General features: G+C 41.1%; 1 protein-coding gene across 1 annotated transcript in view; it reads left to right on the top strand.

Moving 5' to 3' along the window:
* The window catches only part of DPP4 (dipeptidyl peptidase 4), a 106,625-nt gene that overhangs the window by 67,801 nt on the left and 25,615 nt on the right, over positions 1 to 13,209 (top strand). The window contains exons 18-19 of the mRNA XM_061608639.1: positions 6,496 to 6,594; positions 12,807 to 12,882. Of these exons, the coding sequence (XP_061464623.1) occupies positions 6,496 to 6,594; positions 12,807 to 12,882 (175 nt within the window). The remainder of the gene's footprint in view (positions 1 to 6,495; positions 6,595 to 12,806; positions 12,883 to 13,209) is intronic.

Raw genomic sequence — 13,209 nt, forward strand, 5'->3', positions numbered from 1 at the left:
ACTTTTTTGAAAATTACCTATAGGCAGAATAGCCAAACGCCATGAGTTGGGCTCTATCATGGTCTTGGGAAAGGCAACTGGAAGAGCAATAAACTGTGGGTATGTGCTTGGGTGCTGGAAGGGACTGAGTAAATAATATGTATCACAGAGTTGTAAAGAGACCAAATCTGTTATAGAAATTGGAATAAGGGGGTAAAGACCTGGGACAAGTGACTGTGAGAAAAATACCGTATGTGTGAAGGAAGTCTTGACAAGCTGGGGTGTTTGCCAGTTAGACTCATGTATGTGAGCTGCTACTTAGATCTTGAATGTTCTAAGAATGGGTAAAAAAGGGAGGGTAGTATTAGGCAGAAAGATATTCAGATTGTTCTTTCATTTGATGTTCCCTCTGCCCCTCTTTTTCCCCTCTCTGTTTGTTTGTAATCCATGCCCAGGGCATGAACAAGGGGTCAGAGGAGGGGCCAGGAGGGCCATTTGGCCTGAGCCTCAAGCTCAGAGGGCACCTCCAGTTTAGACACTTGTTAATTTTTTGGCATTTGGTAAGTATCTACGTACATCAGACCAAAATATGACACACACACAGCTTAGAGCTGAAAATTTAAGCAAATAAGATATGTAATTTGTTAAAAGACATTTTGTGTTAACTGATAAAGATTTTGTCAGGAGTTAAAAATGTTTATAAATATTATTAAATGTATTCATTCTGGTGGCACAAGATTAGACATGTCTTTTCAGACTAGCTGATTATATGAATATTGTTATTTTTAATTTTTATTGTGGCCAGGGGCCTCAAAAGCTGGAAGTGACCCAGGCACCTCTGGACATCTGAGAGGGCCTGGCCATGCCTCCCTTTCCTTCTTCTCAGAATTTCTAATAGCCTTGCAGCCTGGTTCTATGCATGTTTACTCGGAAGCCTCTGTGAATCCAGAAGGATTCACTCTGGAGTGTGTGTATGACTGCGGCCTTAGGACCCTCTATTTTGCAGTTTCTGTTTCTTAAGTGTTGCCACAAGTCTCTTGAAAACCATGTGAATATGTGAGGAAAGCACTTTGTAAATAGCATTATTGGTATTGGCAGTTACACTACTACATGGTAGTCACCTTGTGGAGAACAGGAGAATCTCAGCTTGACTAAGGCAAACCCATCATATTCTTAGGTTGGGGAATGAGAACTATCTTACAAGCAAGTGAACAAAAGCGACATAGCTTTTGTCTTTCTGAAGACATTGTTACAGAAGTGAAGAAAATGTTGGCAAAAAGAGTATGAAACTAAAGGGAATGTAAGCAGGGCTTCCAGTAACTAGAGGGAAGGATTTTCCAGCATCTCTTTTCCGATGTGCAAGTGGAGTTCCATGCTCCCGAGGGAGAATGCCCCTCATGCCATTGTATGAGAAGTTGTGTGGTGGTGTTAGAGACCGTGCCCCCTTCCACAGCTTCCTGTTCTTCTTGTAAGATTTGCACCTCATTGTCAGCTCTCTTGATCTGGTGTGGGAGGCTCTTCCCCATGATGTGATCCTGTGTGTGAGTGATGCAGTGGGTGGGTCTTTTCTACCTTGACAGTTGCCCTCTTTCTCTTCCCAGGTGGATAGCACCTGAATGGGAAAGACCTGCATGATCAGAAAGCAACCCTCCCCCCCATCACTGTGCGTGCCTTTGAATGAAATTTGTTGTCACATTTCCTTTTTACTTCTCTCTTGCTTCATTTTGTAATTAGGATAGAACAGCGTTTCCCAACTAGTGGGCCACCAGATGTTGTTGGACCACAATTCCCATCTTTCCTGACCATTGGCAATGCTGGCTGAGGCTGATGGGAGTTGTGGTCCAACAACATCTGGTGGCCCACTAGTTGGGAAAGGCTGGGATAGAATAATATAACAAACTCAGATACTGGCTATATTGAATGTAGGGTTGTCAGGTCAAAAGCATCCCAAACCCTGAGATTTCAGGGGTGGGTTCTAGTGATGTCACAGGTGAGGTCCTAGTGATATCATTAAGCATGATATGTTAAGCATCAACCACAATTGCTTGGAGCATACCACTCAAACTAAAACAATTCTCCAACTGGAAATTAAGATAAAGATCTTAGCTAAAAGATGGAGCCTGGGTAGGGAACATTTTATCTAGCCTACTTGCTTCTGGCAAGAAGGGTTTAAGTGCCCTCAGACCAGGCCAGTCACAGGGGATCACTGTAGGAAGAAGGGAGCCTAGTGTTGATGATATGTTATATGGAACCACTCAGGAGTAAAGATGGATGCTCTTGAAGGCTGCAATTCTAAACACACTTACTAAGGGCCTAAGCCCCATAGAACTCAACAGGACTTACTTCTGAGTAGATATTGCTAGGATTGTGCTGTTGGTAAGGCTTGACTGGGGATCCTCTACAAAGATATCGATATCAAAACAGAGCTGGCAACCCCCTACCTTGAATGCCCTGCCTGCCTTTTAATGTGGCTGCTCCCAACCTCTTTACAGACTTGACTCTTCACTGCAGAGAGAGGTTTGGAAAATGAGTAAGAGTTAAGAAGATTCTCTACCCTATTCTGCCTATCCTGTGGGCTGCTATAAACTCACTTTGACAGCCAACCCAATTCCAGTGAGTGATAATTGACAGAGAGAAAATAAACATGATTTATTCACAGTCAGCAGGTTGGGGACAACAGCAGTTGAAGCCACCCTTCCCAGTACGTGATTTTTCTTTTACCTCTATTGGGCAAGAAACAAACCATCATGCACACATCAAGGCGCATCATCAGTGGGTTTAAGGGGGTTCAGCTGAGCACATGGAAGCACTGTTGTTGCTTCTGTGGATGTAAGGGAGTGAGGTCAGAGGTAAATGAAATGCAAATAGAAAAGAAAAACAAAAGACAGTGATGAGTTCCTAAATGCAATACCATACCAACCACAACAAGATTCCTATGAGTAAGGCAGAAAATTCAGCATCCCGCAACCAGTCAGGATTCCTAACCAAAAACCAAAATGAAAAAAAATCCTGGCAGCCAGTCAAGGTTATAGAAAGCCCCATGCAGCACAACCTGGCCTGGGGGCTGCAGTTAGTGCAGAATGCTGTGGCACAATTGCATGAGTGAGACCCTGTCAGCATGCAATATCTCTTCTCTGAAATCTGCACTGGTTGTCGATTTGCTACCAGGCCAAGTTCAAGATGTGCTTTCTATGTTATGGGTGCCACATAGTACTTGTTCTGCTCCTGTAAGAAATTGATCCTTTGGTGTGGCACCACTTACACTTTGGAACTCCCTGCCTATTGACATTAGACAGGCACCTTTATTGTACTCTGTTCGACACCTGCTGAAAACATTTTTTGTTTAGGCAAGCTTACCGAGGCATGTAGAAGCTATTATGCTTTTTATCTGTTTTTAACTCATTGTTGGTTTTATTATTTTGAATGTATTTGAATACCTGTTTCAACATACATTTGGAGCACATGAATCCCACCACAGAATGAGGGGAACTGTAGTTTGTTAAGGGTGGTGGGAACTATAACTGTGAGGGGAAAATTACAAATTACACTTTCCAGGATTCTTTGGGGGAAGTCATGAATTTTAAATGCAAGTTGGGTATGCTTTAAATGTATTATGTGGATCTGCATTACTTCATAAACTCTGCCTGCGTGTAAATCAGTTGAATTATATTTAAAATGGAAGTTAGCTACAAAGTTTACTTGGTGACCATGGACTACTCACCATCTCTCAGCCTAATCTGCCCCTCAGGGTGAAAACAATTCAGGGGGACCATGATCACCCAAGCAAGAAGAGCGCACTTAAAATGTAGAGGAAATAATGTACAACCATAGTGTAAAATCAGATACATTTTGAGACATAATATGAAGAAATATTTATATAAGAATGACTGTCAAAGGTGTTTATTATTTACACAACCTGTAAAGATATTTATAGTGCAATCCTATGCATGTTTACTCAGAAGCAAGTCCAAATGTATTCAAACAGGGAAGCGTGCACAGGAATGTAACCTCAAATGATAAGGAACATCACTCATCCAATCCAAAATTCAGAATCATGCCACTTTAAGCTGTTTTGCAGCTGTTTTGCAGCTGTTTTATACTTGTTTTATGGTTATTGAATTTTAAATTGATTTTTTTTTCTTATTGTAAGCTGCCTTGGTTTCTAAGGGTTGTTGGAAAGATTCCATATACACACACACTGGATATGAAAAAATACATACACCCTATATAATAGTTTATTGTCAAAACCAGTTGGTCATTGCAGAATATTTTTTTCTACAAAAAATCTGTATTAATTTCCTACCAAATAAAAGCATTGACCTGTGGATGAAGGGCAGGTAATAAATTCTAATTCTAACTAGTAAGCTCTGCCTAGTTGCTTTAAAAAAAGGATTGAAGGGGGAGAGAAAGATTTAGACGACAGAAAGACAACACAATCCTTTGCTATGTTCACTCAAAAGTCCCATTGATTTACAGCACAATCCTAACCATGTCTACTCAAAAGTAAGCCCTACTGAATTCAGTGACGTTTACTCCCAGGTATGTGGGATTAGCGTTGAAGCTTTGCTCCCAGAAAAGTGGGTAGTATTACAATTTCATACTGAGAAGGTTCTCAAAACTATGAATTAGACAAATAAACTGCCCTCTTCTACAGCCCAGGAAAATTTATACTTGTTTGACTCCTTATAATTAGAAAAGTATAACATATTATAAACTCACTCAACTTCTGATGTGCAGACAAACAGGAAAAGGAAACTAAATTTGCTGTGGGTTATAGCTATTGCCTGGAGGCCAGCAAATCTCTTATCAGTCACAACCCTGACTTCACTTATTGGCTAAAAACCTGAAAGAGCAAGGATTAGAGCAGCCAACTTCTAACAAGTTGTGGAGGGCTGTGGCTGATGTTTTGGTGTATATCTCTTGAACAGTGGCATACCTAGCATATTTGACACCCGGAGCGGATCATTTTTTAACACCCCCCTTCTCTATACAACAAAAATATTTTCAGTAGTAAGGGGCCCTTAGTCAAAGGTTTCTCCTCTCACTTTTCACAAAGCCAAAATTCACAGGAGGCCAGATATTCCACATCCTCCCAGACACGCTGCTGTGGATTTTGGGGCCCTCTTTGCTTACCTGCAGCTTTTCTTTCTGCTCCGGGGCCTGCAACCCGGAATCAGCTGTGTGCCCGTCCAGCGGCCACACAGAATAGCGGTGAGGCGCACTCCCTGGGCCAACGCGCATGTGCAACATGATTCCGCCTTTTTCCGCTTCGGTTGCCAAGGAAGGAAAGGAAGTGAGGGGAACTGGTCGCCATGTTAAGAAGGTTAAGGAGGCCTGAGGAGAACCAATGGATTCGGCCATGTTGGAAAGGACACTGGTTAAAGACAAAGTCATAGACTGATAATTCCAGTGACTTTTGAACAGATTTTATAGTTTCTTTTGACGCCCTTTTTATTTCGCTAAAGCAGCAGCGCTCAAAGGAAACAATAGAGTAATCCTAGGCTTTATCAAAGTGATGTCTGGGTAACAATCTTAGGCAGTGTGGAAAGGAATTAGGGGGCAGGGTGAGTGGGGTCCGGCTTGACTCTCCCTGCAGGGGGAGACCAGTGGCACCACGTCCTGGCTGACCCCTGAAATGATAGATGTGGGAGGGATAAAAAGGTAGATTGCTGTCTAGTCTTCTCGTTGACCATGCCAAAAGCATGGCAATGGCAAAATCACTTTGGAGAGAAAGATCCTCCTCTCCTCCAACTCTGCCCTCAGCAAAGCAAGCCTTAGCCCTGGCAGGGTTTTCTTGAAGCTGATGAAGGGTCCTGGCGTGCACTCTGAATCTCACCGCCACTGCTGCCACCACCACACAGCCTGTGCCTCGTCTCCTTCGCCTTTGCCACTCTGTGCACCCTGCACGGTCTCTATTCGTCAGCCTGTTGCTGCTGCAAGCGGGATCCTCCTTTATGGATGCTCATGACAGCGGGGGAGGCTACTGGCAGCAACAGGAGCGGGGGCTGAAGCCTGCCTGTCTGCAAGGGAGTTTGCACGGGGGAGGCTCTCTCCTGCAGGAACCCCCCTTTCTTCTTTGTGCTTCCTGGCCTGGAAAGAAGCTTCGCTCGCATGGTGATAATAAAATGCAGACCGACTTTAAGTTGGTTTTATTATTGTTTTTAATTTCTCTACAGACAATGCACCCCCTTATTGCCTGCACCCCTTGGTACACTACTGCTCTTGAACCAGACCACATAGAAACTTAATTTTTAAAAAAGAAAGCTAAGAATTTGGAGATTGTGGTGACTCACTCAGAGACCTGGAGAGGATCCCCAAAAAGCAGAGTATCTGGGCAAAAACCAGAGACCTGGCAACCCCAATTGAATGTTATGTTTCAGCTTCTGCTAGTGTGCCTGTTCGGCAGACACATTTTATAGCTCTGCTCTCCAGGTTGTACATCCTTGCACAACCTTTAAAAAGGATTCTTTGACTATAAGTATCCTCATCTGTCATATGTATCTGCTTTGTTTGTAGTTCTTAAGTTCCTGGAAAACAACACGGATTTTGACAATCTGCAGAAGGATGTCCAGATGCCCTCTAAAATACTAAAGACCATTACACTGCATGGACAAAGTAAGTTTACAAGCAAGTGGTGTAATCTTTAAACAAAATAAAACACATTTTAAATTTGAAGATTTAAGCATGAAATTTTCAGACTTCAAAATCATCACAAAATAGATCTACATCTGGGATACCCTTGTGATGTCCTGATTTTGGAATGCATTTATCAGACACTTTGATTGAAAAGAACTGTATCTCAAGCTCAGCATTGCTTCCTAAGAAAAGACAAAGCTACACTTCATGTGATTTGCAACAGGAACAGAGCTTTGACGCTTGGCAATTTGAAGCAGCCACTTTGTGCTCACTTGTCATAAGAATGTACTTTGAGCAAATTGCCAAGCCTGGAGAGTTGATACCAGTGGTACGTGGTATTCGTCGGCTGCTGCCGGTTTGAAAGCATTCTATCGGTATCAGTTTGAGTTCATTCTTTGTCTGCTGTTTACTGCTTTTACTGAATCTGTTTTTTTCTCTTGCAAAGAATACTGATATTAATATTGAAAACTTTAAAGGAAATATTGATAAATGAAAGGAAATATTGATAAAATTATAATTCTTAATGTTGATATTTTAGAGGCAGTTTTTTTAAAACAACAACAACACACACCCTGTTTTCAAAAATAGCAGTGGAAAATCGCTGCATCAAAATCTGATGCGCAATGATAGAGAATAAGCGAATTAATGGAAAATTCAGTACCAAATCCAAATTGGGCAGAATTCTACCACATGCCTAGTGGTGTGTGTATGTTTACCTAGAGATTCCTGTACAGTCAGCTGCTTTCAGCTGGAAGCTCTTTCATATATTGGGTGTGCTGATCTCAGCATACATGACACCTGCAGGCCCCACAGAAACTGTGCTACTCATCACCATGCTGATTCCTGCTAGTTTCCAGTCTGCTTTGTGGACTAGCAAGTTCAGCACAGCTGGCACAGTGTAAAAGAATGACCCTTACATTGGAATATCCATTTAAAATTTATAGTTCTTTGCCTCAGTCATCTGGCACACAAACACACATAGACTAAGTTTACACTTCAGTGCTAAACCAGCTCTGGAGTGATCTTCCATTTTGGACAAAGCCTAGTTTTGCATGACACTGAAACTTGTTTTGAAAGGCCAATGTCCTTTGGTAATTTTGGGATGTAGTTTGCCACTTCTGATCAATTCAAGTGAGAAGCAGCTGCTCCTTCCACTTTTTCAGCTGTCAGTGACTATTCATGAACCTGGACAGCTGTTGAGCAGAAGTAGCTTCAGCCAGTTCTATCAGATTGTTTCTGTGATGAGGTAGTAATGCTGTGGGGACTTTGGGGTATCCCACTGAATTCAAAGGAACTTACTTCCAAGGAACCATGGGTTGTATGCATTGTTAGCCATACTCACAGTAAATCCATTGAAATCAATGGACCAATGAAACTGAGTATGACTAATGTTGGATATTAATTCATGTATAGAATCTAACATTCAAAACTGCATTGTCTTGCAGAATTTTGAAGTGAAACTAGCTTTATGAATTCTAATTTTATTTCCTGCAGTCCTGTTTTTTTTGTTCTATCGAATACATCATACTAAAAACTATAAAGGGGTGACTGTATGTGCCATTGCGCTTCTTTCTATACGAACGTTTCCAATAGGTCAAAATATCTGCATTTTTGAGAGGAAAACTGAAATGCTTTCTTCCTGTCATGTATATGCTCATCTATATCTTATCCCTCTTTCTCTTACTGCTACACTTCTCGAAGGTAGGAACTAATGGGTAAGATGAGTTCCTTCTATTTCTGGACAAATTAATTGCTCTATGTTCCAAATGAATATTTTTATTCCCTTTGCTTTTTTAAAAAAAGCGTTTGTTGTTTCATCTCGGTTCATAATTGCTCCACCATCCCACATACTCTTAAAATACAGGGCTCAGTTATAGCTTTGACTATATCGAAAAGAACCTTTACAACTTGCTGAGTGTAATTCACATTACACGTACCGCACCACTGAAATCTTAAGTTATTTTTATTGACTTATAAATAAAAATAGCAGTAATTCCATCATTTTAAAAAATTGCCAAAAACAATCCAGGACCAAAAGCAGACTTAAAAAAAAAAAAAAAGAACAGAGGAGTCTGGAATGGCTGAGTTAACAACAAATAAACAGCAGCAGAATTAAAGGCTTGTTTAATAAGACATATCTTCAGACATCAATGGAACACAGATATAGAAGAAATCTCACCTCTTGGTGCAGAGAGTTCCATATATGTGGCACTGCCACAGAGAGCTCCCTCTCACTTTGCCACCATCAACAGTGTATCAAAGGGCACTGGAACATGCAAGAAGGCCACATCATCTGATCTTAAAGGGTGGCCAGGCTCACAGGACAGAAGCTTGTCTTTCATGTAGCTTTGATCCAAGTTGTTTAGGGCTTCAAATGTAATAGCCAGCACCTTGAATCACACTGGCAATTCTGGCAACTAGCATCGGTCAAGGTTTTAGCAGCAGTATTGTGCACCAATTGAAGTTTTCAATGGCAACCCCACATTTACTATGCCAAACTCATTATGTTAGTCTAATCAAGGTGTAGCATAGCCAAGTCTGAATGTACCAGGAACGGGCACACCAGAAGTGGCCTCTATGGCATTATGTCAACAAAGCATAACCTGTGGCTTGTTTCCAGGTTACATTCCCAGTCATAATTTTCCTTGGGTTTTGTTTGTTTGTTTAGGCAATACTTATTTATTATTATTATTGTTTAGTTGCTTTTCTTGCAAAGCAACTTACAATAAGATTAAAACGAATTAAAACAAACCCATTAAAGCAACAAACACAGCACAACCTAAAAAGAGATCAGTACAAATAAAGACATTTTTGTATGTTTGTTGCTGTTCTTCATACTTTGCTTCTTTCCTGTATTACTATTGTTTCTACAGAGAATCTAAACTAGAAAATTTTATTTCCCTCATTATTCATCCTAGAAATCTGTGTCAAATTTATTTTTACTAATTTCAAAGCCATTTTATTGGTCAATGTCATATGATGGTGAAGACAGCCTTTTGTGTTTCAGTTGGAGGTTATGTTGTATTTCTATTTTGGGTGCATTAACAGTTGAATCTGAAACTGCAGTTTGATGTAAAATGAGACTGATTACAATATATTGCTACTTCAGGAATGACTCTAGCTGTTGGAAAAAACAAACTAGACCTGCCCAAGATGCATGCTTTCAGCCTGCTATGTTTAAACCACTTCAGTTAAGGCAAGGTGGGCATGGTCAATTAAAAACATAGAGCACACCTGGAAATTTGCTAGAATATATTTCATCTCCCACTGTTTTATCTTGTGCAAACTGAGACACTCCTCGTGCCCATTGGAAACTATTCTGCAGAATAGTGAGTGCTATTATTCCACAACTGTTGTTGGAGTTTTTTAGTGTATATTTTGCAAAGTGTTGCTGTGCTTCACATATTCACATAAACAGAAGCAAAAGAAAATTATTTACTATAGGAAACTTCACTAATATTGTAAAGTAAATCAAACATATTTAAAGTGACCATCTGAACTATGTCAACTGTATCTCAATATTGTTGCTTCCTCCCTGCTAAAACAAGATCTATTATTTGGGCTGATTGCAGGTATTGCCACCACTAACCATATGCTCAGAGGCACATGCTACCAAATTCTTCCAAGCTACACAGGAAATGGATTGGACTGTGAAAGACCAACCCAAATTGTGTTTGCATTTTGACAAATTTGTAAGGCAGTATAATATCTCAGAGAGGAGGTCAAGTCTCCTGTTCGCCTGGTGCATTCACTATAGCTGCCCAATTTCCCTGCTTTTAAAAGTTTGATAGAAATATCTGTTGGCTATAGGTACATTCTTAAACTGCAAGGTTTTTTGCCTGTTGGTGAATTTCTCGGTTTTTTAATCCGGGAGGTAAGAAATGGGATCTTGTGCAATTTTGCTCAGAGTGGATTGATCCATTTGCATGTTCAGTGGGATTTACTCCCCTGCAGTCAGGCTTACGATAGGTGAAACTGACCATGGGATGGGGCGGGGAGGAGGAGGGGTAGAGGGGAGGAGGGGGAGGGGAGCAGGTAGGAGGGGGAGGGTAGGATAAGGGCAGGTTTGATCATGTGCATGTTTATTGAGCTCAGTGGGATTCACTCCTGTGCAGTCATGCTTAGAATAGGTAAAACAGACAATGGGCTGGAGGGAGGGTGGGAGTGGGCAGGGAAGGAGAAAGAAGGGAGGAGGAAGGGAGAGAAGAGGGGAAAGGCAGGTCTGATCATTTGCATGCTTATTGAGTTCAATGGGACTTACTTCCATGCAATCATGGTTAGGTTAGGTAAAACTGACCATGAGGGAGGAGGAGAGAGGGAGGGAAAAGGGGAGCAGAAGGAGGAGGACGGGGTGGGGGAAGGTAGGGTTTGGAAGGGGAGGGACAAAGGAAGGGGGAGGAAGGAGCAAAAGGGAGGTGATGGGAGGAAGGGGGAGGAAGGAGCAAAAGGGAGGTGATGGGAGGAAGGGGGAGGGAAGGGCAGGTTTGATTATTTCAATGGGATTTACATGCTTAGGATAGGTGAAATTCACCTGGAGGAGGGGCAGGGAGAGGGGAAGGGAGGAGATTGGGTGGGTGGGCACTGGGCAGAGGGGAAGCCCATTTCCTTTCCAAAAGGAAAACATTGTGAACAGTATCATTGCTTTTCAGTGTTTCCCCCACCTTTTTATTCTACAGAAGGCCCATGTAGTCTCCCACCCACATTTAAATCAAAGCTGTCCCTGGCCACATCCACAGTAGGCCTTTATTTCATTTTAGACAGTCATGGCTTCTGCCAAAGAATCCTGGGAAGTGTAGTTAGTGAAGGGTGCTGAGAGTTGCTAGGAGACGCCCTGTTCCCCTCACAGAGCTTCAGTCAGAGTGGCTGACTGTTAAACTACTCTGGCCACTGGAGTTCTGTCAAGGGAATAGGAGTCTCCTCTCAGTACCCTTCACAAACTACATTCCCCAGGACTCTTTGGGGGAGTCACAACTGTCTAACGTGAAATGAAGGTCTGGCATGGGTGTGGCTCCTGATTAGTCAAGCCAAGCAGCTGTGAGTGTGGCTTTTAGAACTTTGACAATTGGTTGTTACTGCGCATGCCTGACATTATCATTGAGTTCAATGTAAACTTTCTTAAATTACTTAAAAATCAGCCAGGCATTTTTTTTTAACTTTTAAACTGAGGAAGATGAAGGTCAGAGTATGGGGCAAGGTCAGTAACAGGATTACAGGTACTCCGTGAACATGGCTGAAGTTTAATTAATTTCAAAAAATATGAGAACTTTGACAGAAAACGTCCAAAACTGGTTTGGGTTTTTTTCCCTCTCTTTTTACACTTTGAACGATTCTCTCTGACTGTTTTGTGTATCTCCATGAAAATTGAGAGGGTTGTTAAGAAGCGTTTCTGAGTTCCAGACTATAAGTTTTGTGTGGTTTTATTTTGAAATGAGCATATAGGAAGCATCAGAATTGCATGGGGGTATTTTCAATTTAACATGGTGAATTGTGAAATATCCATGCTGACTATAATATGCAGCCACTCTCATGGCTGTATAATCTGAGGCATTCACACACGTTTGATATGGGAATTCAAATGGCTCTAATGATGAGGTTGGGGGATTTATGTGTTTACAGCTCCCCAAGCACTGGCATTATATCATACCTTGGATGAATTTGATCAATATTACAGCTCTTGGAAGTATAAATAAGTGGCTCTATTTTTGTGATATTGTCCTCATATTTTTGTCAGGATTTTTAGTCAGAATGCTTTCCCATAACTCTCCCATTGAATAAAAATCTTAATAGATGGTCCTGTTTTAGAATGAAACACAAGTGAAAGTGCAGGTTGTTTTAGTGGTGTTTAAAAATACACAGAACCAAAAATTGTGTTGCTTTACTTTGAAGTCACAAAGGTGCTATAGTAGTATTGAACTTTCTGATTAACCTTCTGCATTTTAAACTCCTTCAGGGCATTTTCAGAGGAAACTGGAAACTTATAGCGAGATTCATATTCAGTTCAATTTGTACAATTTTGGTACAAGTATATCTTGCTCTATTAAGGCTTGTATTCTTATATGTAAGAACTTAGGTTTTTTGTTTCAAGCCAAAATTGAAGTTGATTCCAAACAGTTTACTCCTTTATATAAATGCATCTTTCAGATATTAGTTCTTTGCTCACATCAGTAATATGTTTTTATTCTTTTTTTCAGCATTCTGGTATCAGATGATCTTACCTCCTCACTTTGATTCATCTTCATCAAAAAAGTACCCTCTGCTCATTGATGTGTAAGTCAAAAAACTTGACCACATTATCCATGTCTAACAGTGGAAGCCCCTTCCTAATGGCAGGTGGGGCACTGCCCATCATAAAGCCCTAAACGTGTAGCCCAGTCCCTTTTCTGTTGTTTGCATTCATATTCTGTACACTACCTATAGCCTAGTGTCCTTTCTCTGTTCCTTACATTTTATTCAATACATTACTTCACATTTAGAGACACTCTGGACTTCTTTCTGCCCATCTTTTGTTCTGGCGAATCACAATCATTGCTATGGTCCCACTCCTGTCTCCAGGGGTAATAATAATAATACATTCTAGTAGAAGTGGCTTAGGGA

Source organism: Rhineura floridana, chromosome 2, assembly GCF_030035675.1.
Source record: "Rhineura floridana isolate rRhiFlo1 chromosome 2, rRhiFlo1.hap2, whole genome shotgun sequence".
Lineage (NCBI taxonomy): Eukaryota > Metazoa > Chordata > Lepidosauria > Squamata > Rhineuridae > Rhineura > Rhineura floridana.